The sequence below is a fragment of the Myodes glareolus genome, unplaced genomic scaffold (genome assembly GCF_982192425.1).
Source record: "Myodes glareolus unplaced genomic scaffold, mMyoGla1.1 HAP1_SCAFFOLD_156, whole genome shotgun sequence".
NCBI classification, from domain to species: domain Eukaryota; kingdom Metazoa; phylum Chordata; class Mammalia; order Rodentia; family Cricetidae; genus Myodes; species Myodes glareolus.
The window spans coordinates 96,546-118,492 of record NW_028263306.1 but is presented as its reverse complement, the minus strand read 5'-3'; the positions used below and the strand labels follow the sequence as shown (position 1 = coordinate 118,492).

Below are 21,947 nucleotides of genomic sequence, written 5' to 3'. Positions count from 1 at the left end.
TCCTGTCTGTTCTTATGCCAATACCAGGCTGTTTTCAGTACTGTAGCTCTGTAGTAGAGTTTGAAATCAGGGATTGGGATGTCTCCAGAAGTTCTTTTATTGTACAGTATTGTTTTGACTATCCTGGGTTTTTTTTGAAGTTGAGTACCATTCTTTTGAGGTCTGTGAAAAATTTTGCTGGGATTTTGATGGGCATTGCATTGAATCTGTAAATTGCTTTTGGTAAGATTGCCATTTTTACTATGCTAATTCTACCTACCCATGATGGTGGAAGCTTTGTTAACCAATCATCCTTAAGAAGTGGAACCTAGTTAAGGCATGGCTTCCTGGAGCCCAGGAAAAAAATGGAATGGGTGCTTGCTCTCTCTGGGTAATTCCCACAGAACACAGTGGAACTTGAACTTTCCATTAGTGTGGCATAAGTTTCCCCTTATAAGTAAGAAAGAATATAATTATTCGTCTTTAATCTAGTCTGGTTATTTCCCGAATTGAACTAACTTCTACAGTTGGTGCCCAGTTTGCGGGGCTACTAAAGTGTCTAGCAGCTCTGGCCGGCCATGTTCATTTGGGCATAGAATTCCCACACAGTGGCCCTGATTAGCCACTACTGGTTGACTTTTGGGTACAGTTTTTTATGAGCTTGCAGAAACTCAAGCAGTGCAGACAGAGAGACGTGGGAGGCTGAGGCAAAAGGCTGAGGAGCTATTGCCCAGTGCTGCCATCACCACTGTGGGCAACAGCTGATGAGCTTGCTCCCAGCCCAGCTCCGACACCACTGTGGGCAATGCACCCTCTGTCCTGAGGTAATATGCACCTGCCTCCCTGTGCCAACTGTCTCATGTGGCTGTTGAGCAGCCAGGGACATCTGCAGAGTACACAGTCTGTGAGTTATCTTTCAGCATTTAACTCTTAACTCAGATTTCTGACCAGCCACGTGAGCACCGCTACGCCACACTGGGCTAGTTTTGTAGCTGGCCTGCAAAAACTACTGCCAGGTAATGGTTATTGCACCTACTCCAGCTTATTAAACCACAGGTGAGACTTATAATTCATAAGTTGCTGATTTAAAAGAGCAATATGTCAGACAACCTAACTGTCCAAGGTTTCAATAGGCTCTTCACTTACACCATGTGTGAGGTTTTATAAGATTTATATGATGTACCTTCTAAATCACTATTTTTATTTCTGGGGCTTAGTCTTGTCCTCAATATTTTTTCTTAAAAATATGGTTTGACAATAGGGATAAGAATGAGGCATTTTTTGAAATGGTATAGTCTTTACAGACTGAATTCAGGCTTCTTAGGAAAAAAGTTGGGAATCTGAAGAAGGACACGACCACCTGAACTAACAATATTCAGTCAACTGAGGTCCTTTTAGACATGGTACAGGCTAGTATGAACCTTCTTAAAGAGGAGGTTATACATCCAAAGGAGAATACAAACACTTTGACTAACAAAACTCAGTTGAGTGAGGTACTTTTAGAAGTGGTATAGACTGATAACAAACTTCTCAAAAAAGAGATTTTACATCTAAAGGAGGATACTAAGAATTTAACTAACAAGACTTGGTCAACTGAGATACTTTTGGAAATGGTACAGACTGATAGTAATTTATTTAAAGAGAGATTCAGCATTTTGGAGAAGGAAACAGCTGATTTGGCACATAAGACCCAATCAATGACAGTGGGTGCTGAAACATTATTTGAAAGAAATTGCATTGCTGAATGTATTAATTGGACTCTGTCAAAGAGGTGTGACAGATTGGCTGATAGAATGTCTCTCCGAAAAGGTAATATGCATGCCAAGAAGATTATGTCCAAGGATAAGACATTATCTCTACTGGGCAGACTTCATACTTGGAATCCTCAATGAAGGCATTAGAGCAGAACACTGAACAGGAGATCCAGACATTACAAAAGGTAGTGGTAATCAGATTTGAAAAGACTGAGGAAATTGTCAAATTTGATGACCAGGAACAAAATGTAAAAAGGCAAAATTTAACCTCATTGGCATGTAAAAATCTCCAGGATAGCTTCCCAAGAGTTCTACCTGCCTTTCCAGTAATAACATCAGAAAAAGTATCTGGCTCCAAGTACCCTAAGGTTGTCAAGGAATATACATGGGATCCCATACGTATGAGTGATATAAAGGAGATTAAACAAGCAATTGTGGCTTATGAACTACATTTGTCCTTTGTTAGGGAAATGGTCAAAATGTGGGCTTTCAGTAGCAAAGCCACACCTTAAATTGGGCTCAGTTAATCTCAGCAGTCCTAGAAATGGACCACAATTGCTTTGGAGCTACTCTCTTAAAGAGGAAGCGAGAATTTTAGGGCAACAAGAAAAAGCAAAAGGACATAAATTTCCTTATATCTAGGCAAAAGATTTTACTCTGATCCTCAGGATCAAGGTATTTATGATGACTACACCTTGTCCCTGTGTAGCACAGTCGCTTTAAAGGCTTGGGACAGGATTCAGGAACTAGGAAATAGAGTTGAATCATATCTTAGGGTTAAACAAGGTCAGAGAGAACCTTTTAGTGACTTTTTGCAAAGACTAACTAGGGCTGTACAAATAGGGGTAACTGACCCAGAAGCTAGACATACCATAATTGAATCTTTGGCTTATAAGAATGCCAACATAGAGTGCAAAAGGATCCTTTGGCCTTTAACGATCAGATCAGCACCTATGGATGAATGTGTCTTGCATACAATGAATGTCAAGACACTAGACTATGGTACTGAAGCTTGGGTAGGAGAAGCAATTTCCAATGGTAAGAGAAGACATCAAAACACCAAATGTTTGCATTGTGGGAGAATGGAACATCTGAGAAGGGATTGTAGACAATAGATTTCTAGGAATAATGCCTCCTCTAGGAATGACAGAAATTGGAGGACTCAGCCTTCAGGTATATGTAGGAGGTGTGGCAAAGGCCGGCATTGGACCAATGAATGTAAGTCATTGAGAGATAGACAAGGCAACCCGATACTATCAGGAAATGCCATGGGGGACCTCTCGCAGGCCCCCATGATGAATGTGGTCCAGTCATTTCTAATTACTGTGGAGAACATGTCTCACCAGGAAAATTAAAAAATTCAGTGCCTGCTGTAAAAAGCAATACTGGTCTAAATGATGGGATAAATGTAGAGAATGAGTTAAGAACTCCAGTAGGACAGAGGAAATATATATTTTGGCAGACTTCTATAAATAATCAAAGACCAATGCTAAGAGTATGTATAAATTACACTTTTATTGAAGGCTTATTAGACATGGAGGTGGATGTAAGTATCATTACTCCAGAATCTTGGCATCCTAATTGGCCTCTTCAGGAGGTAGATGTTCAGTTCCTAGTAACTGAACCCTATCTATTGGAACCCTATCTAGGGTAAGACAAAGCATGAGATGGATTAAATGCATAAGGTCCAGAGGGTAAATAGGAAAACTTAAGCTATATATAGCCATATTGCAGTAAATTTGTGGAGTTGTTACCTATTGTAGCAATGGAATACCCAGATTAACATTTCTGCAGCCCTCAAAACTTATGTTTATGAGCAAAATATTAGAATATATTACAGACAATGGACCCCAGCCATTGTCCAACTCCAAAACCAGCTGAATACAAGCAATTGATAAACCTTCAGCTATACCAACAGTCCTGCCTTTAAAATGGTTGACTGAGAAACCAATATGGCTTAAGCAGTGGCCCATAGCTGAGGAAAAGTTACAGGCTTTAAAACAGCTGGCACAAGAGCAACTAGATGCTCAACATATAGAAGAATCTACCAGCCCTTGGAACTATCCTGTATTTGTTGTTAAAAAGAAATCTGGAAAATGGAGAATGGTGACAGATCTTAGAGCTATCAACAAGGTTAATCAACCTTTGGATCCTCTACAGTCTGGAATTCCTCTGCCTTCTCTGTTACCAAAGGGATTGGTATCTCATAGTTATTGATTTAAAGCATTGTTTCTTCACTATACCTTTATAGAAAAGGTTAAAAAAAAGTTTGCTTTCACAGTGCCTACTGATAATAATTCTCAGCCTACTAGGAGACTTAGACTCCTTGAAATAGAATGTTTATTAACACATTTGTCATGTGTTTCTTGATTATATTGCTTATATTGTTTGTAATTTTATACTTGGTATCTGTTCTTATTGTATATAGTTGTATTGGGTTTGGATTGATCTTGTTTAGACAAAAGGGGAGGTGATGGGGGAAGCTTTGTTAACCAATCATCTTTAAGAAGTAGAGCCTAGTTAAAGTGTGGGTTCCTGGAACCCAGGGGAAAAAAAACTGGCATGGACCAGGTGCTCACTCTCTCTGGGTGATTCCCATGGGACACAGCGGAACTTGTACTTACAATTCTTGTGGCGTGAGTTTCCCCTTATAATAAGTAAAAATATAATTGTTTATCTTTAAGCTAGCCTGGTTATTTCCTGAATAGAGCTAACTTCTACATATCCAAGAGCGTGGGAGACCTTTCCACTTTTTGGTGTCTTCTTCAATTTCTTTCTTTAAAGATTTAAAGTTCTTGTCATACAAGTCTTCCACTTGTTTGGTTATAGTTACTCCAAGATATTTTATGCTATTTGAGGCTATTGTGAATGGTGATGTTTCTCTGATTTCTTTCTCAGCCCTTTTATCATCTGTGTATAGGAGGGCTACTAATTTTTTGAGTTAATCTTGTATCCTGCTATATTACTATTCTTAACTGGGAACAGGGATGCAGCTCTATAAAGAAAACCCTGGTGAACATGGTTCTTCCTTTTTCTTGGCCCCTTCACATGATGGATTCCTACAATTGCCTTTAATACCATTTGCTGAACTCAACACAATGTACTATGGCCTCTTCCATAAAATAGAAAGGAATACTCCATGTATTCCTATAGCAAATTCTGTTCTTCTCTGATAGTGACTGTTCCCACAATGAACATGATAGAGGCCAATAGTTAACAGTCTGTGTGGAATAACACAAAGTATAAGGGTGCCCAGGGGTTGTCAACATCCCATTCTATACAAATGTACTGATCTACCATCTCATCATATTCAAATAAGATCTTGTAACCCAGAAATATAGCTAAATTGCTGTCTTTGATGTTCCATAGGCCATTGATGATGAAGAAACAAAGTTCCAATTTGTGAGAATAAATAAACCACCCCCACTAGACCCATTTTACATTGGCTCCCGCTACATTGTTTCTGGTTCTGAGAAGCTGGAAATCACCCCAATGGTGAGCATCAAGGTGTTTGTTACTCTTCAATGTCAGGTGCCAGGCTTGGGAAACTAGTTCAGCAGGTTACAAGGCTTCACAGTAAATTGAAATTAGGGAGAAAGCAATTGGAACTGGGATGAACAAGTATACATCAAAGTTTGGTGGAAAGCAAGTTAAAGAATCACACATTAATATAGAAGGCCTGAATAAATGAGGAATTTGAATCAATAAGGCACAGAGAAGTGTTCAGCGTAACAAGGCTTAGAGAAAAAGCCCAGGCTCAGGCTGTGTGAGCAGGACTTGCAGACTGAGCTCTCAGTCATCCATGGATTAGGATTTGAATCTGAAATGTCTCCTACAGGTGTAATTGTTTAAACATATGGTCTCCAGACAGTGGTAGTATTTTGGAAGTTTTTGGAAACAAAAGGTCTGAGACCTGGCTATTAGAAGCCACAAATTAGTGGCAAGCTTTGAATGCTTGTAGTCATGACTTGGTCCCCATATCAGACTTTCTGATTCCTGATCCTCTAAGATATAACAAGCTGTGCCCCAAGCTCCTGCAACCAAGAGTGGAATTCCAGCTTCCATGCATTCCCTCATCATAAAACTAAACAAAAAACCCTTCCTTGAGTTGCTTCCTTTCAGGATGTTTGTCAGTGATGAAAAAAGTAAAGAGAATGATGGTGATTCTAGCTGAGTCCTCAACCTTCAGAATGAAGATGTGTGCTCAAAACAGTGTGTTACTTCAGTGCAAAAGATATACAAAGGATAATGTGATGTGCAAGATCACAAAAATTTGAGAGTGTGAATAGCCCTCCTTCATGGGATGAGTATTAGATGCTCACAGTACAACTTTTTCTTTCTTCAGGAACTGGTGTTGTGCTACAGGAGCCCCAGAGAAACCCAGCTCTTCTCTGAGATTTATGTTGGCCACATGGGTTCAGGGATTAAGCTACAAATCAGAGACAAGAAGTACAGGAATATCTTATGGGAAGTCTTTTTGAAACCAGGTAAAGTTAGTTTAGTTCCAGATACCTGAAATGTTGAAGAAAGGAAATGAGTGGGGGAGGTGTATTTTCATCTTTTTTTTTTTTTTTTTTTTTTTTTTTACCATGAAACAGCCAGGATAGTTATATGGGTTATACTAGATCTATAACAGGTGGTCTGACTACAGTTTAAACTCTGATGTGCGTTAGTCAGCTTTTCCCAATAGTGACAAAATACATGGGATAAACAATTCTTTAAACAAATTCCTCTTGAAAAGAAAAAATATTTGCTTTGATTCATGGTCTTAGAACCAAATGTCAATCCGTGGTCAGCTGCCTCCATCTCTTTGAACCAGAGGTGAGACAGGATATCATGGACTGGGAGCTTATAAGAGAGGGGCCTGTTCACCTGGTAGCTCCAAAGCAGAGGGGAGAGAGAGTGAGAGATAAAAAGGCACTGGGAGAGAAAGAGGAAGAGGAAGAAGAGTGTGGAAGAAGACCATGCAAGATATTCTATTCCAGGAAATGCCTCAGGTGGTCTACTTCCTCCAACTGTACAGTTTGATATAGTGTCCACTAATGACCTTAGTACTCATGCAATTATGAGAGCATTAGCATATGAGTTCATTCATAAAATTACAGCCCTCATGATCAGTCACCTCTGAATACTGATGCAGGACTAATCCTTCAACACATGATCATTATCAGAAAACACATCAACACATCATATTGAAAACATCTCATACCCTAAGTCCTATTTTCTCCTGTATCCTGATTTCCTCCCCCACTGCCCTTAAAGTGATAGATTTGGAGATGCACAAAGTATTTGACTCCAGTTCACATAGTAATTCAACTTTAAAATGAAGAGATTTTGTCAATATTAGATACTCATTCTTGAATCCATTCAGAATTTTTATTAATAAATGTTGTCATTGACAATTTTATGAAAGCATACAATGCATTTTGTAACTCCACCCAAAACACACATTATTATATTCTTCCTATTTCTGATAGCACCTCTTCTTCAACATAAATCTCTTCTCTACATTCATAAAGTTTTGTTTTGCACCTCACAGAGTTTAACTGGTACCATTCATTTGGTCTTGGGTTTTGTATCATCTAGCAGAACGTAGTGAGCTCACCAGCAGGTATACAGATGGATTGTATACTCCCCTTTCCCCAATAATCAATTAGTTTCCAAAAAAATAGCAGTAAGTGGTACTGTTTCTGTGGCTGCTTCTCCATGCTAGCTGACTGATGGGCAGGTCCTACTTGTGTGGGTTCAGAGACTATGAGTTCATGATTTCCATGGTCATGTCAAGGTTTGAAGAGAGCACTTCACAACTCTTCTCCATAACTTCTGTTGCTGCATTTTTCTGCATCTTCTACAATGTTCCTAGAGCATTAAGGGTGTAAAATAAATATCTACTTATACATATGATTACTCAACCATCCCTTTATTTTCAGTATCCTGCACAGCTGTAGGTATCTGCCTTAACCTCCATTCACAGCAAAGAGAGGCTTTTTTGATGAAAGCTGAAAGGAGCCTTTGTATGTGGTATAAGCATTGATACTTGGAAAGGCATTGATACTATGTCCATTTAACTAGGCAGCAACAGTATTTCTCTCAAGGGACCAAAACCTCCACAGATATGGTTTTGTGTGTGTGTATGTGTATGTGTGTGTGTGTGCGTGCTTACTAACTTTATAGTGATAGGGATGGATACTATCTTGTGAAGTGGGCCTGAAATGTATTCAGGGAGCTACTGGTTGCTATGCCATTATTACAGCAGTGGGACCATCATGCCTGACACGATGGTTTGAAGATCATAGAGTATATAGCTGTTGTTGATGCCTTTTCTTCTTTAGCAGCCAGTACAACACTATGAAACCTTAGTAACTGGAAGCTTCCAACTCAGTTCCAGCTTGAATTCTCTATACCATGTTTCTAAGATATATGGGGTCATCAGCAATAAGGTATTATTCACCAGTTTTAATGGGTAATAAAGTAGAATGAATGTACCTGTATTGTCTTGGTAACCTCCAGGACCTCCCTGCTCAAAAGCTCCTATGTGGTTTTCCATGCCTGGAACTGTTTTTTCTTTTTTGTTCAGAAACTACTTCTAAAACCTCCCATTTTAAGCATCATAGGTTGTCTTGTAAGCAAATTATTTCATGATTTTTATACTGAGTTACCAAATAATAGGGTTCCTTGTGGTTTTTATATACTGTCTTCATTTTTAATACAGCATCATGCTTATCCTCTCATCTCTTCTATCTCCCACCCCACTTCCTGTTTGAATATTTCTGCCCCCATTACTCCCCTCTCTAGCCCCATTTTCCCTCTACCGCTACCCTCATGACACTACTGTTCTCCTTTCCTCCCTAAGGCCCTGCCCCTTTCTAGTCTTCTGGTTACCATGGCACATTATGTTAACACCACACAAATAAAGACTCCAGGGCAAAAACTGATATGATAGACATGGTGGTTTTTTTTCTGGGCCTGAGTTATTTAATTCAATATTTTTCCTATTTTGTATACTTAATTTTCATAATGTCATTTTCACATCTGAATAAAATTTCTTGGTATATATGTGGCACATGTTCATTATCTAATCATCTGTAATGGACATCTAGGCTGATTATGTTTCCTAGCTGCTGTGAACAGGATATTATTGAATGAGTATGATTGTGCAAAAAATTTCATGATGGGATATAAATTCCCTTAGATATATTACTGGTAATGTTAAGGTTGAGTTAGATAGTAGTTTTATTTTTAGTACTTAGGAAGATTCCAGGTTGATTTCCCCAGAGGCTATATAAATTTACACTCCCAGTGACAATGTATAAGTGTTCCTCTTTCCCCACATATACTTGAGTATTTATTATCATTTGTATTCCTGATATTGGATATCAGGATATGAGGATATTCTCAAGATATGAGTAAATTAACCTGCGTATCTTTACTAGCTAAGTGTTTTCTAGTCATATGTTTTCCTCCTTTGAGAATTTTCTGGTTGCTCCTATGCCCCCCTTTATAATTAGGTTATTTCCTTAAAATTTAGATAATTTTAGTTTTGTGTACATTTCTGTTAGTAATCTTCTGTTATATGTTAGTTGAGAAATAATTTATCCCACTCTTGGCTGCATTTCACTCAATTAAGTTTTCTTTGCTATACAGAACTTTTTTAGTGTAATTAGATCTGATTTATCAGTCATTGGTTTAAATTCCTGCGCTATCAGAGTGTAACCACCCGGTTCTGTGGCACCCTCTCCCAGTATGGTTCCATACCGATCACGAGCTTGGGGCAAAGGCCTGGGGATTGAAATAAAGACACACACAAAGAGACCTGGGTCATTCGTCAAGAGATAGCTGAATGCCACTTTATTTAGCTTTCTGCAAAGTTAATATACCTTTGCCCCAGTAGTGGAAATCCCCTCCCAGACAGATGGGAAAGCACAGCGCAAGGAACCTGGTGCTTTGTGGGGATTTCTTCCCAGGCAGGGGGTCCGAGGCAGAGAGCTCAGCTACAGACAGTGAAGAGGGACCTTGGTGCAGTGTGATCTCCCGGAAAGGTGGGAAATTACCATACCAAAGGTGGACTGAGCCCTGCAGCTAAATCACCAGGCTAGCAGAGGTGAGCACAGGAATTAGCAGGAAGCTTAGTTGGCTAACCAAAACAGTTCTTGCGATTTGCACCTCAAAGAGCAGGGGAAAACCCGGGATCCTACAATCAGAGTCTTACTCAAACAATTCTTACTTAAGCTGCTGTGTTGAAACTACTTCCCACTTTTTCTTCTACCAGTTTCAGAGTATTATATCTTGTAATGAGGCTTTTAATCATTTGGAGTTGATTTCTAAAGGTGAGATATAGGCACCTATTTTAATTCTTCCATGTGTTACTGTGTAGATTTTTCAGTTTCATTCATTGTTTTCCTATTCTTCATCAAAGACCAGGTAGTTGTGGATTTGAGGACTTTTTATCTAGGTCCTCTATTCTATTCCTGGGGGTTTTGTGCACATATCATGCTGTTATATTTACCATGGCTGTAGTATTAATTTAAAATCTGATGTTCTGATGCATCCCACAAAGTTCTTTTTGTTAAGGATTAGCTTAGACATCTTTTATCTCTAGTAGTGCCATATGTATTTCAGAACTTTTTTATCTTCTGTTTGTAAAGAATGACTTGTATCTTGATTTGGACTATTTTGAGTGTGTAGTATGCTTTTATTAAGGTGCCTAGTTTCACAATATTGATTCTTCCAAATGAAGAGCTTGGTGGAGGTATCTTTCCATCTTCTAAATCCTTCCTCAAGATGTTTACTTGATGTATATATATCTTAAAGTTTTTTTAATTCTTTCATTTCCATAGTTATACTTTTTAAACAGAATGTTTTGTATTTGTGTGTTTGCTTGTTTCTCTGCCTATACATTTAGTTGTTTACTTGCTTAATGGCTATTGCAAGTCATCCATATTTTCAAGTTTGACATGGAGAAAAGAAAACCAAACAGAGAACTTTCTTTAGTGAAATACAGTACAATAAATAGTTAAATGCCCATAATGCCGAAACAAAGCTCCCATAATCAGTATCTCTGGGGATGCCCAACCTTGTCAGCTATCACACAGTGGTGGTTTCTTCTTCTGAGCTGCTAAAAACAGGCTATAGCAGGTGGTCAATGAATAGTCTTTGTTCTGTCTTGGCTTGAGTGAGCCACAGGTGGAGAACTGATCTGCACAGCAGAAGACCAGGATTTAAATCTCACTCAAGCACTTATTCATCAGAAAACTACAACTCATTTTTTCTTCCTTATTAAAAATTTTTAAATAAATCTTTTCTCATTTTACATAGCTGTCCCCATTCCCACTCTCTCCCCTCCTGCTGCCCCAACCTTCATCAGATCCAGCCCCCATCCACTCCTAGAAAGGATAATCTCATCCTCATCCACCCCATGAGGAGTTAAAAAAGTCTGACACTTCACTTTGAGACAAGACCAAGGGTACCCCTTCAAAGAAAATGTGTTTCTAGAGGTCAGTTCAAGCACAAGGGATAAATACTGGTCCCACTGCCAGTGGCCCCACAGACTGTCCAAGCTTTGCCCTGGGCCTTTTTTTATTTGGGAGACTTTTGATGACCACTTCTATTTCCTAAGGAGTTAAAAATCTATTTAAATTGTTTATCTGTTCTTGCTTTAATTTTGGTACATGGTACTTATCCATAAAATTAACTATTTCCTTTAGATTTTCCAATTTCGTGGAGTTTAGGCTTCTTAAGTATGACCTGATGATTCTCTGGATTTCCTCTGTGTCTGTTATGTTTCCCTTTTCATTTCTGATTTTGTTAATTTCCATATTCCCTCTCTGCCTTTTGGTTAGTTTAAATGAGGATATGTCTGTCTTGTTGATTTTCTCAAAGAATCAACTCTTTGTCTCATTGTTTCTTTATATTGCTTTCTTTGTTTCTATTTTATTTATTTCAGCCCTCAGTTTGGTTATTTCCCATCATCTACTCCTCCTGGGTGAATTTGTATCTTTTTGTTCTAAAGCTTTCAGATGTGCTTTTAAGAAGGTAGTGCGAGATTTCCCCAGATGCTTTGTGTAGGCACTTCGTGTTATGAAACTTCCTATTAACATTGCTTTCAAAGTGCCCAATAAATTTGGGCATGCTGTGCATTCATTTTCATTGATTTCTAGAAAGTCTTTAATTACTTTCTTTAATTCTTTCTTGACCCAAGAGTGATTCATGTGAGCATTGTTAAATTTCCTTGAGTTTGTAGGCTTATACTAATAGTATTATTGTTGAATTCTAACTTTAAGCCATAGTGATCTGATAAAATACAGGGGGTTATTCCAATTTTTTGTATCTGTTGAGGCTTCCTTTGTGACCAGGCTTGTGGTCAATCTATGAGATACTAAGAAGGTTTATTTCTTTGTGTTTGGGTGGAATGTTCTATAGATGTCTATAAGTTCATTTGAGTCATGGCATTTATTAGTTCTCTTATTTCTGTTAAGTTTCTTCTGGATGACCTGTCCATTGGTCAGAGTAGGGGGTTTGATGTGCAATTTAAATTTTAGTAACATTTCTTTTACATATAAAGGTGCTCTTGTATTTGGGGCATAGACATTTAGAGTTGAGACTTCATCTGGATAAATTTCTCCTGTGATGAGTATGAGGTGTCCTCCTCCATCTCTTTTTATTGACTTTAGTTTGAAGTCTAATTTGTTAACTATTAGGATAACTATGCCTGCTTGTTTCTTAGGTCCATTTGATTGAAAAATCTTTTCTCAATCATCCTTTTACTCTGAGGTAGTGTTTGTCTTTGAGGTTGAGATGCATTTCTTGTTTCACAAAAGGATGGATCCTGTTTTTCTATCCATTCTGTTAAGCTGTGTCTTTTTATAGGTGAATTGAGCCCATTGATATTAAGAGATATTAATTCCTGTTATTTTTGGCAATCGTGTTTGGGTGCTTCTCTTCTTTGGGGTTTACTATTGTGAGATTACTTATTTCTGTATTTCTGTGGGTGCAGCTAACTTCCTTGAATTTCAGTCATCATTTTAGTACTTTCTTTAATACTGGATTTGTGGATAGGGAATGTTTAAATTTTGTTTTGTCATGGGATATTTTATTTTCTCCATTTATGATGATTGACAGTTTTCCTATTATAATAATCTGGGCTTGCATCCGTGATCTTAATGTCTGCAGGATCTCTGACCAGGACCTTCTGGCTTTCAGAATTTCCATTGAGAAATCTGATAAGTCTGCCTTTATATGTTACTTGGCCTTTTTCCCTTTGCAGCTCTTAATATTCTTTTCTTTTATTCTTTAAGTTTAGTATTTTGATTATTACATGGCAAAGGAGTTTTCTTTTCTGGTCCAGTCTATTTGTGGTTTTGTAAGCTTCTTCCACCTTCAAAGGGATATCCTTCTTTAGTCTGGCAAAGTATTCTTCTATGATTTTGTTGAATATATTTTCTGTGCCTTTGAGTTGGACTTCTTCTATCCCTATTTTTCTTAGGTTTGGTCTTTTCATGGTGTCCCAGATTTCCTGGATGTTTTGTATTAAGGATTTGTTGAATTTATCATTTTCTTTGACCAGTAAATTTAATTGATCTATCATATCTTCAACTTCTAAGGTTCTCTCTTCCATCTCTTGCATTCTGTTGGCTGTGCTTGCATTTATAGTTCCTATTTGTTTGCCAAGATTTTACATTTCCAGAATTCCCTCAGTTTGTGTTTTCCTTATTGTCTTTATCTCAATTTTTAAGTCTTGAAATATTTGAGCCTCTTGCTTCACTGTTTCATTATGTTTTCTTGGGTTTCTTTAAGAGATTTATTGATTTCTTCCAAATTTTTGTCTCTTTTCTTTCATTTTTAAGGGATTTTTTCATTTCCTCTTTAGGGGTCTCTATCATCTTCATAAAGTTATACCACAGGTCATTTTCCTTTGGTTATTCTGGGATAGGATGTTCAGATATTCCTGTTGTAGTACCACTAGGTTCTGGTGGTGCCATATTCGTCTTTATGTTGTTGGATATGTACTTACACTGCCATCTGCCCATCTCTTCCTCCAGAGGGTGCAGGTGGGGCCTGTGTTTCAGAGAGTCTCTCTTCCTCCAATCAGTGAGGGTGGGGCCTGTGACTTAGATAGTTGCTCTTCCTTTCAGTGCTGGCCGGTTTATGCCTCTAGTGGATGCTGATAAAGTTCTGGGTCTCCTCTTCAGGGTCAGTCTGAATTAAGATTCTATCCATGGGTATCCTAGCCCAAAGATTTGTCCAGAGGTAGTCTGAGTTAAGGCTCTGGTGGTCAGAATTGATGGAGGATGGTAGTAGGTATGTGGAGGATGTTCAGTGTCTCCAATGGGGCATGGGTTGTACCTCCCAGGGTAAGTGCCTAGAGAGCTGAGCCCTCCTAGTGGGAACCCAGATGCTTATCTCTATAGGTGTAGTCTGGGTCAAGGCTTCTGTGGTCACAGATGTGGTGGAGGATGGTAGCAGGTGTGTGTGGAGGCTGCTTGGTGGGTGGGATTGGGCATGGGATATTCTTCCCAGGGCAAAAGCCTAGAGAACTGAGCATCCCACATGAGAACCCAGATGTTTACCTCCCAGGGGTAGCCTGGCCCAAGGCTCCAGTAGTCACAGATGTGGTGGAGGTTGATAAGAGGTCATAAAAACTCATTTGAGTCTGACATTCTTCATCTATAATCTGAAAGTCAGAGTGAATAACTGTTAAGATAATTAGAAAGGTTTAAATGCTGTTCATATACAGGTCATGATGTGATCCTTAACTGATGGAAGCAATTATATATATTGAACATATATATATAAGTACACATATTAAACCAAACTCTTCCACATATTTTTCTTAGTTCCGTTCTTTAGGACTCATTAAGATCTATACCTTTCCATGTGAGAAAGTATTGCAACACTAGATTATAATCATGGACCTCTTGTGTCTTCAGTCTTATATTTTAGCTTTTAAATTCATTGTCATTCAATCACTTTCTTCATTAGATGCTTCAGTTTATCTACATGTCAGAATGCATAAAGATGGTCTAGGTAGAATGGAGTGTAAGCAATATCATCCTTCCTTCATACAAATGAAACCACAGCTTCTAATACTTACAAACTTGTCCTTCAGCTGACTTCCCTAGATTGTTAGATGCAATTAGTTTAGGGTCTTCTCACAACCTTGAGGCTTACACATGAGCTGTAATTTATTAATCTCCTTCACTGTTAAAATTGATCTCCTTCACTTCTAAAATAAGCTCACTGTTCCCACATACTCAGTCTTGCTTCATCTTGGTTCTGCCATCAAATAAAGAAAACACATGTATGGCATGTGATTATAGGAGGTCAAACAAGAGCAAGAAAGTAGCTTTCTACCAATAAATAGATGTCAAATGATTTAAGCCTTCTATCAAGGGACTTAGTTTGTTATCCACAGAGAATTCTATCTAGGATAAAATTGAGACATAATCATATGGGGAAAATGTCTATTTTTCATTCTTCTCTTTCAGTGATGATAGCCCTGGTGTCTAGATTCCTTGTTTAAATAAGGTAATATTGATATACCTTCAAGATTATGCAAGAATTTCTGTAGTTCATTCTTAAAATCTTAAGCATGGTTGAGAGTTTCACAGAGTCTACTGAGTGTTGGTGACAGTCCTCATTACAGATCCTTCATCTCTTTTTTCTTCCAGGGGACCTCAGACCTGCACCGCCCATAATCCCTACAGCCCACAAAGGTCAGTAACAACTATACAAGGCAAGAGAAGCCAATAGTATTCTGCTGGTAGGTCATCTGATCCTTGAAAGAAGGGCAGTGAGAAAGGAGAGAGCCTTGCTTTGCAAATATCACCATAACTGGTAGAAAAGGTGCATGCCTAGGTTAGAGTTCCTCTTCTGTCCCTTGCTGCTTCCCATGTTGATAGTAACTCCACCCACTCCCACCTTAAAACCCTACTATAAAACCCTCCTCCTGGTCGGAGTATCCAACTAGTAATTGGCCTCAAGAAGGGTAAATGTATTTTTTCAAATGATCTTCTGTGGCCAAGCCCTAATGTCTTCCTTGGGGGAAGGGGTAAGAAGGCACAACATCAATGGATATAGATGCTGGGAGTCCAGTGAAAGGGATACAGCAAAGTTGCTTATTTAGCAACAGGGAAAACCTTATATACCCTCTTAGTGCCCAGTTGTTTCAATCTGTTGGCAAGGCATGGTTGCCCCTCATTGGCTAGGTATGGTTAGAACCTCTGACAGTGCCTGTTGCTAGGCTCTCAGGCAGCATTTTATGGTCACCCCTCATTAGCTAGTCATGATCAGAACTTCAAACAGTGCCAGACAGACTCCAGGTTGGCTGCTCTTAGTTTAGTAGGCTTTACCTTCCTACTCCTCTTTTCATTGTTGGAGAGCCCCACTTGCCCATGCATCAAGGTTAGGCTTACTCATGCGGCTTGAGATCTATTACAAAATGTTGTGGCCATTCTAGCTACCTCCAGCCTGCAGCACCATGACCCTCAGAAACTCTTGTTGGCAATGATCCTCTGGACACCCAGGAGGTTTGGGGGAGCATTATGGCAACTTGGGCCCCTATTATGGATACTGTAGGAGGAAGAACGGGCTGCATCATGGCCGGCCAGCTAGCTTGCACCTGGGCCAGCGGGCTGCTTGTTGGGGTTTCTGTCCTGCCCAGTTCCCACAGCCAGCAATCTCAAAGAAAATCACACAGAGGTCTCCATAAGATTATAAACTGATTGGACCATTAGCTCAGGTTTTTATTAGCTCTTGTAACTTATATTAACCCATTATTCTAGTATATGTTAGTCACATGGCTCAGTACCTTTTTCAGCAGGGCAGGTCACATCCTGCTTCTTTGGTGATCTGGGCAGGACTGGGAGGAATGGGCTTCCTCCTTCCTAGAATTAGCCTGTTCTCATCGCCGCACCTCTACTTCCTCTCTGGTTGAGGATATATCAATCACATTCTAATCTGTGTAAAGTCACCTTTAAGTTTGATCAATCCTTCCAACTTGGCCTTAAGGCTTGAATACAGGCATGGAGAGCATACGTATGAGAGCCAGATAAACTTGTCTTCCTCTTTTCTTTAAAGAATACCCAGTCCCTCTGGGTGGACTCTATCTCATTCCAGGAAATGGTTGTAAGATTCACAGGAAATATTGACAATCACTTGCCCCCAAACAAGATCTTAGCATGGTTATCTACATTTCCGACAAAGGTACAGCCCCATGCAGTTCCCTGCTCCACTCCCATCCCTCTCACCACCCTGGCCTTTGCAGATTACAATAAAAACAGATATGGTGTTCTTATCCAGCATCATGGCTCCAAAAATGTTACATGTATTATCCCTAACCCTGGTTCCATACAATTGTGTGAGCTATTGAACCTCCTCAAGATTCTAGTGGAATGCCAGACTGAGCCTATTAACATTTTTTTTCTTACAGCCAGAATACTGTACAGGCAATTTGTGCCCTGCCCTTTTCTTGACTCACAAGCACCAAATCCTCTGGAGTTACTCAGGCTGAGCAATCTGCCAGAATTTCAGCATCCATGACTCCCTCTCCCATCCCAAAGCCCAGGATGCTGTTTGGGATGCTGAACCCACCTGCCAACTCTTCCTACCATGCCACCCCTGGCCCAGCTTGTTTTGCCCCATGTTTAAGTCTATTTTTATGACCGCAACGCAAAGAAAAAGCCATCTAGCTCCTCAGTCACCACTACAATTTTGTCTATCATTTTTGCAAACTTAAATATGTTCATGTGATAATAAATACATGTTCCTCCTTTGTTTATGCCCTCACCCTTTCTGGGGAGAAAGTCATAAATGCTACCAAGGCCCTCAAGTTGGCCATAGTATTTATATGGGTACCTTCAGCACATAAGACTGATATGCCTATGCCTCTCAAAAATTTAATAACTTTCTGGGGTCTTGGAAAGTTTTGCATACCACTGGCATTCCCTGCAATCTTCAGAGAGAATATATTGTGTAAAGAACCAACAGAGATCTTAAGGAGCCAGTACTATTTCAGCAGAGGTTAGGAGAGATCCTCATCTGCCTTAACAGACATTCTTTTCCATATGATTTTTCTCAGTTTTGGTACCAAGGGGCTCAGCCAAGCTTATAAGCACTGGGCTTCTCTGCCAATTCATACACCTCTGTCCCTGGTGAGATGGAGAGGTCCTATCTCTCTGTAGTGGCAGCCACCAGCTCGCTGCTAACCTGTGGGAGATGGTTTGCTTGTGTTTTTCCTCAGACTGCCATGATACCAATATGGGTCCTGGTAAGAGATGTTCACCTGGGTACAGATCAGTCTACTTTTACCAAGGAGGAAATAATCCATGATGGGTAATATTCCTCTTTCTTGTTCTTATTGACCCCCCCCAAACAAAATGATTTATTAAGGACAGAATTTATTAAGGGCCTTTGACAATTCATGTTTTGAAAAAGTTTGCTGTATTATAAAAGGTTATTTGATCTCCCATGGATGCTCACATATGCATTAATTGGTAGAGTTGTATTGTTAATCCTTATTCTTTTTGAATGTATCCTGCAGCAGATCCAACAGCGGTGGACAACATGTGCTTTTTTAGGTATTAATAGCTCTTTGGCATCCTTCTCCCAGTTTTTCAGAGGAAGTTATGCATATCTGGTCATATGTAATTCAAAAGGCATAGTCTCCCCACCCTGACACCTCTCCAAGAATGAATGCTCTTCAAGGGCAGAAGGTCAATTATGGGTAAGAGCTTGTTCAGCAGGCCAGCATAAGACAGGCACAGTTCAGTTGCTGAGCCCTCCTGAGATGGGGTCAACAAAGCCTGAGCAAAGAATTCTAGAATCTACTGAGTACCCATGTAATAAATAAAAAAAAAAATGTGAATGTGTAGGAAGTTAAGGCTTACCAGACCAAGAGGAGCCAACCTGAAATCTGCCTGATGCTATCAGAGGTCCTGATCATGCTGAGCCAATGAGGGGCAACCATGTAATGCTGCCTAAGGGCCTAGTAACAGGTGCTGTCAGAGGTCCTGATTGTGCCTAGCTAATGAGGGGTAACCATGTGATGTCAATGGATTGAAACACCTGGATGCTGGGAGAATATATAAGGTATTCCTTGTTGCTAAATAAATGAGTCTATTGTATACCTTCTACCTGACCCTCCATGTCTGAACCATTGACATTATGTGCGTTCTCACCCACTTCCCTGAGGAATACATTAGGATTCAGCTACAAACTTCAAGAGGAAAAAGGGAGTCAGGGGTACAGATGAGGTATGTGAAAAGAATAAGTAGTTGGCCAACAGTGGGAGATCCCATGGAGAAATTTTCTTTGCTCAGTAGCAGGCTCATCCTCACCCCAAGATGTTGCTGCCTCACTACACTTCTTGGATCAGAACCGGGAGCAGCTGGTGGCCCGAGTTACATCAGTGGACCCTCTCTTGGACAAGCTGCATGGTCTGGTGCTCAGTGAAGAGGAGTATGAAGCAGTGCAGGCTAAATCCACCAATCAAGACAAGATGCGGAAGCTTTTCAGCCTCAGACGGTCCTGGAGCTGGACCAACAAAGACCGGGTCTACCAAGCTCTGAAGGAGACACACCCTTATCTGATCATGGACCTCCTTGAGCAGTCAGGCAGTCTCTCTGTGAGGTCCTGACATCTTAGTGTCTGGGGAGTGAGCATTCTCCCTTGAGTCCCGGTGGTCTGAACTTCCTTTGGCCCTTAGTTTCTCCATTTATAAACCAAGGGACATCTGAGTTGATTTTCTGAGGGCACTGTTTCGAGGACACCATTTGGGAATGCAGACGTTCCCTCTTGGCCTTTCCCAGCCAGATATTCATGTGGGATGATAACCTCTATAAATGGTCAGTGGAGCCAGTAAGTCTATAAAGGCCTTATCAAAACCACCTAATCCACCACGATACAAGCAGGATTGAGGAGAATGGAAATGGAGACAATAGGATGATACTTTCCCTGAAAAATAAATGCCTTATGAATATGAAAGAAAGGGGGCTTATTAAACATTTTCCACCCTCAGTTTGGGAGTTTTTATTGTTTCTATTTCTATTTTCAGATCTTGAGTAGCTTTAATCATTTTCTTTCTACCACATGTGCTTTTCTGGATTTTTTTTTTTTGGTTTTTCGAGACAGAGATTTTTCTGGATTTTTAAAGAACTCTATTTCCTCACACTGTTTATTGATGGTTTCCAGGATTTCTTTGAGGAATTTATTACTTTCTTCTCTGGGGACCCTTATCATCTTCTTCATAAATGCTTGAAGGTCATTTTCTTGTGCTTTAATTTTGTTGGAATATTCAGGGCCTGCTGTAGTAGGAATAGTGGGATCTAGTAGAGACACTTTTACCTAGTTATTATTGATTGTGTTTTATGCTGACATCTAGGAATCTGGAATTGAGATATTTATAGGTCTAGGTGCTGATTTCTGAATTTGTTTTTGTTTGGACAGGTTTTTTTTCCCCTTGGTTTCTGTTTTTCTCTGTATTTGAGCAGAGTGTGATAGCTATTTGCTTTCTGGTAGGAAATATTATAGACCTGATATGTGTGGTCACTGGTATATCCTGATAAAATGTATTACTGATCACTGGAAGCTGATGCTTAGGAATGAGCATAGGCTAAGAGTCTAAAGGAGTTCACAGGAGGGAGGAGATCACAGTGTTCAACAAAGATCAGCTTATTTGATCTCTTTGAAATGAAGGGAGGGACAGTGAAGAGTGGTCAGTTCAGAATGTCTGTTATAGCACTGGGCTGAAGCTGGAGGATTTGATCTAGAAGAGAAAAAAAAAAGGAAAAGCTATAGAGAGGTTACCTGCTTGCCTGTTAGGAGTACTCTATGGGCTATCAGCATGCCTGCTAGAATTGGGGGCTGGGATAAGGTAACAAGTGAGGAAATGTGGGTTGGAAGGGGAAGGTCTATGGCCTCCACAGGAGGTTTGGACAGAGCACGAAGAAAGGCTGCAGCAGGTGCTCTGTGGAAAATATAGGGATGATACTAGGGGATTGGATTTGGAGGGAAGGAGGGAGTGTTGAAGGCGTTCAATTATCTTACCTCTTTCCATGACTGCTTAGCTGGTGTATTCACAGGTAATGAATGTCTGCTGGTTTGGAGGCTGAGATACTGTGATGCATTTGGGGGAAGGAAAGTTAGAGGAGAAGATCTTTGAAATTTGAAGAAACTAGAATCAGAGGCGAACGGAGACTACAGCAGCTGTTCTGCTACAGAGTTGGAGATGAGGTTGAGGGTACTAGACCTGAGGAGAAGAAGGAGACCTGCAGTCAGTCTAGCACCAGGGAGTATGCCTTCTTCTCTACAGCTCATGGAATTTTTTCAAAATTCAAACCAAAGCAATCCTCAACAGGTAAGGAAAAATGAAATGAAATAAGTGCCTGAATCCTATCAAACAACCATGGACTAAAGCTGAATATCAACAACAACAGAATGCTTACAAACTCATGGAAACTGAATACAAATAAAATGGGTCACAACAAAAATAAAAAAGGAAGTTAAAGACTTTCTAGAACTCAATGAAAACGAATCCACAATATAACTAAACTTTTGGAATACTAAAAGGCAAGTTGATAGTGCTAAGTGCCTACATAAAAAGAAATTCCTAGAGAAATCTAATACTGGAAACTTAATAGCACACCTGGTAGTTATAGAATAACAACAAAAAGTAATCAAATTCAAGAGGAGAGGATGACAAGAAATAAACTCAGGCTGAAATAAATAAAACAGAAACAAAGAGAAAAATATAAAGAATCAATGAAACAAAAAGTTTGCTCTTTGAGAAAATCAGTAAGATTGAAAAATCCTTATCCAAACTAACTAAAAGGCTGAAATAGAATATCCAAATTAATAAAATCAGAAATGAAAAGGGAGATATTGTTGTGAAATAATGATCTTGTACACTGGAAAGATTTGTCACTCATATTGTTTTAACAAAACCCTGATTGTTCAGTAGCCAGGCAGGAAGTATAAACAGAGCAACCAGACTAGGAAAATTCTAGGAAGAGAAATGGAAAGATAGTCACCAGTCAGATCCAGAGGAAGCAATATGAGAATGCCTCACTGATAGCAGTTTCCAAGCCACGTGGCTAAACATAGATAAGAATTATGAGTTAATTTAAATTTTGAGAACTAGTTAATGATAAACCTAAACTAATAGGACAAACAGTTTATAATTAATATAAGCCTCTGTGTATTTCTTTGGGACTGAATGGC

General features: G+C 39.5%; 1 protein-coding gene across 1 annotated transcript; it reads left to right on the top strand.

Annotated features, from left to right (window-relative positions):
- The first annotated feature begins 2,861 nt into the window (after nt 1-2,861).
- Nucleotides 2,862-19,745, top strand: LOC148117050 (NACHT, LRR and PYD domains-containing protein 1a allele 5-like). The gene is made up of 5 exons (XM_087903245.1): nt 2,862-2,906; nt 5,103-5,228; nt 6,079-6,220; nt 15,401-15,445; nt 19,052-19,745. The coding sequence occupies exons 1-5, from the start codon at nt 2,862-2,864 to the stop codon at nt 19,363-19,365; spliced, it is 672 nt and encodes a 223-aa protein (XP_087759371.1). The 3' UTR covers nt 19,366-19,745.
- The last annotated feature ends 2,202 nt before the right edge of the window (nt 19,746-21,947 follow it).

Bases quoted from the DNA above. Each gene is read 5' to 3' on its own strand.
- LOC148117050 (XM_087903245.1), top strand. From the start codon at position 2,862: ATGCCTCCTCTAGGAATGACAGAAATTGGAGGACTCAGCCTTCAG. The intron at 5,229-6,078 runs GTGAGCATCAAG...TTCTTTCTTCAG, and splicing joins AGCTGGAAATCACCCCAATG to GAACTGGTGTTGTGCTACAG. The intron at 6,221-15,400 runs GTAAAGTTAGTT...TTTTTCTTCCAG, and splicing joins GGAAGTCTTTTTGAAACCAG to GGGACCTCAGACCTGCACCG.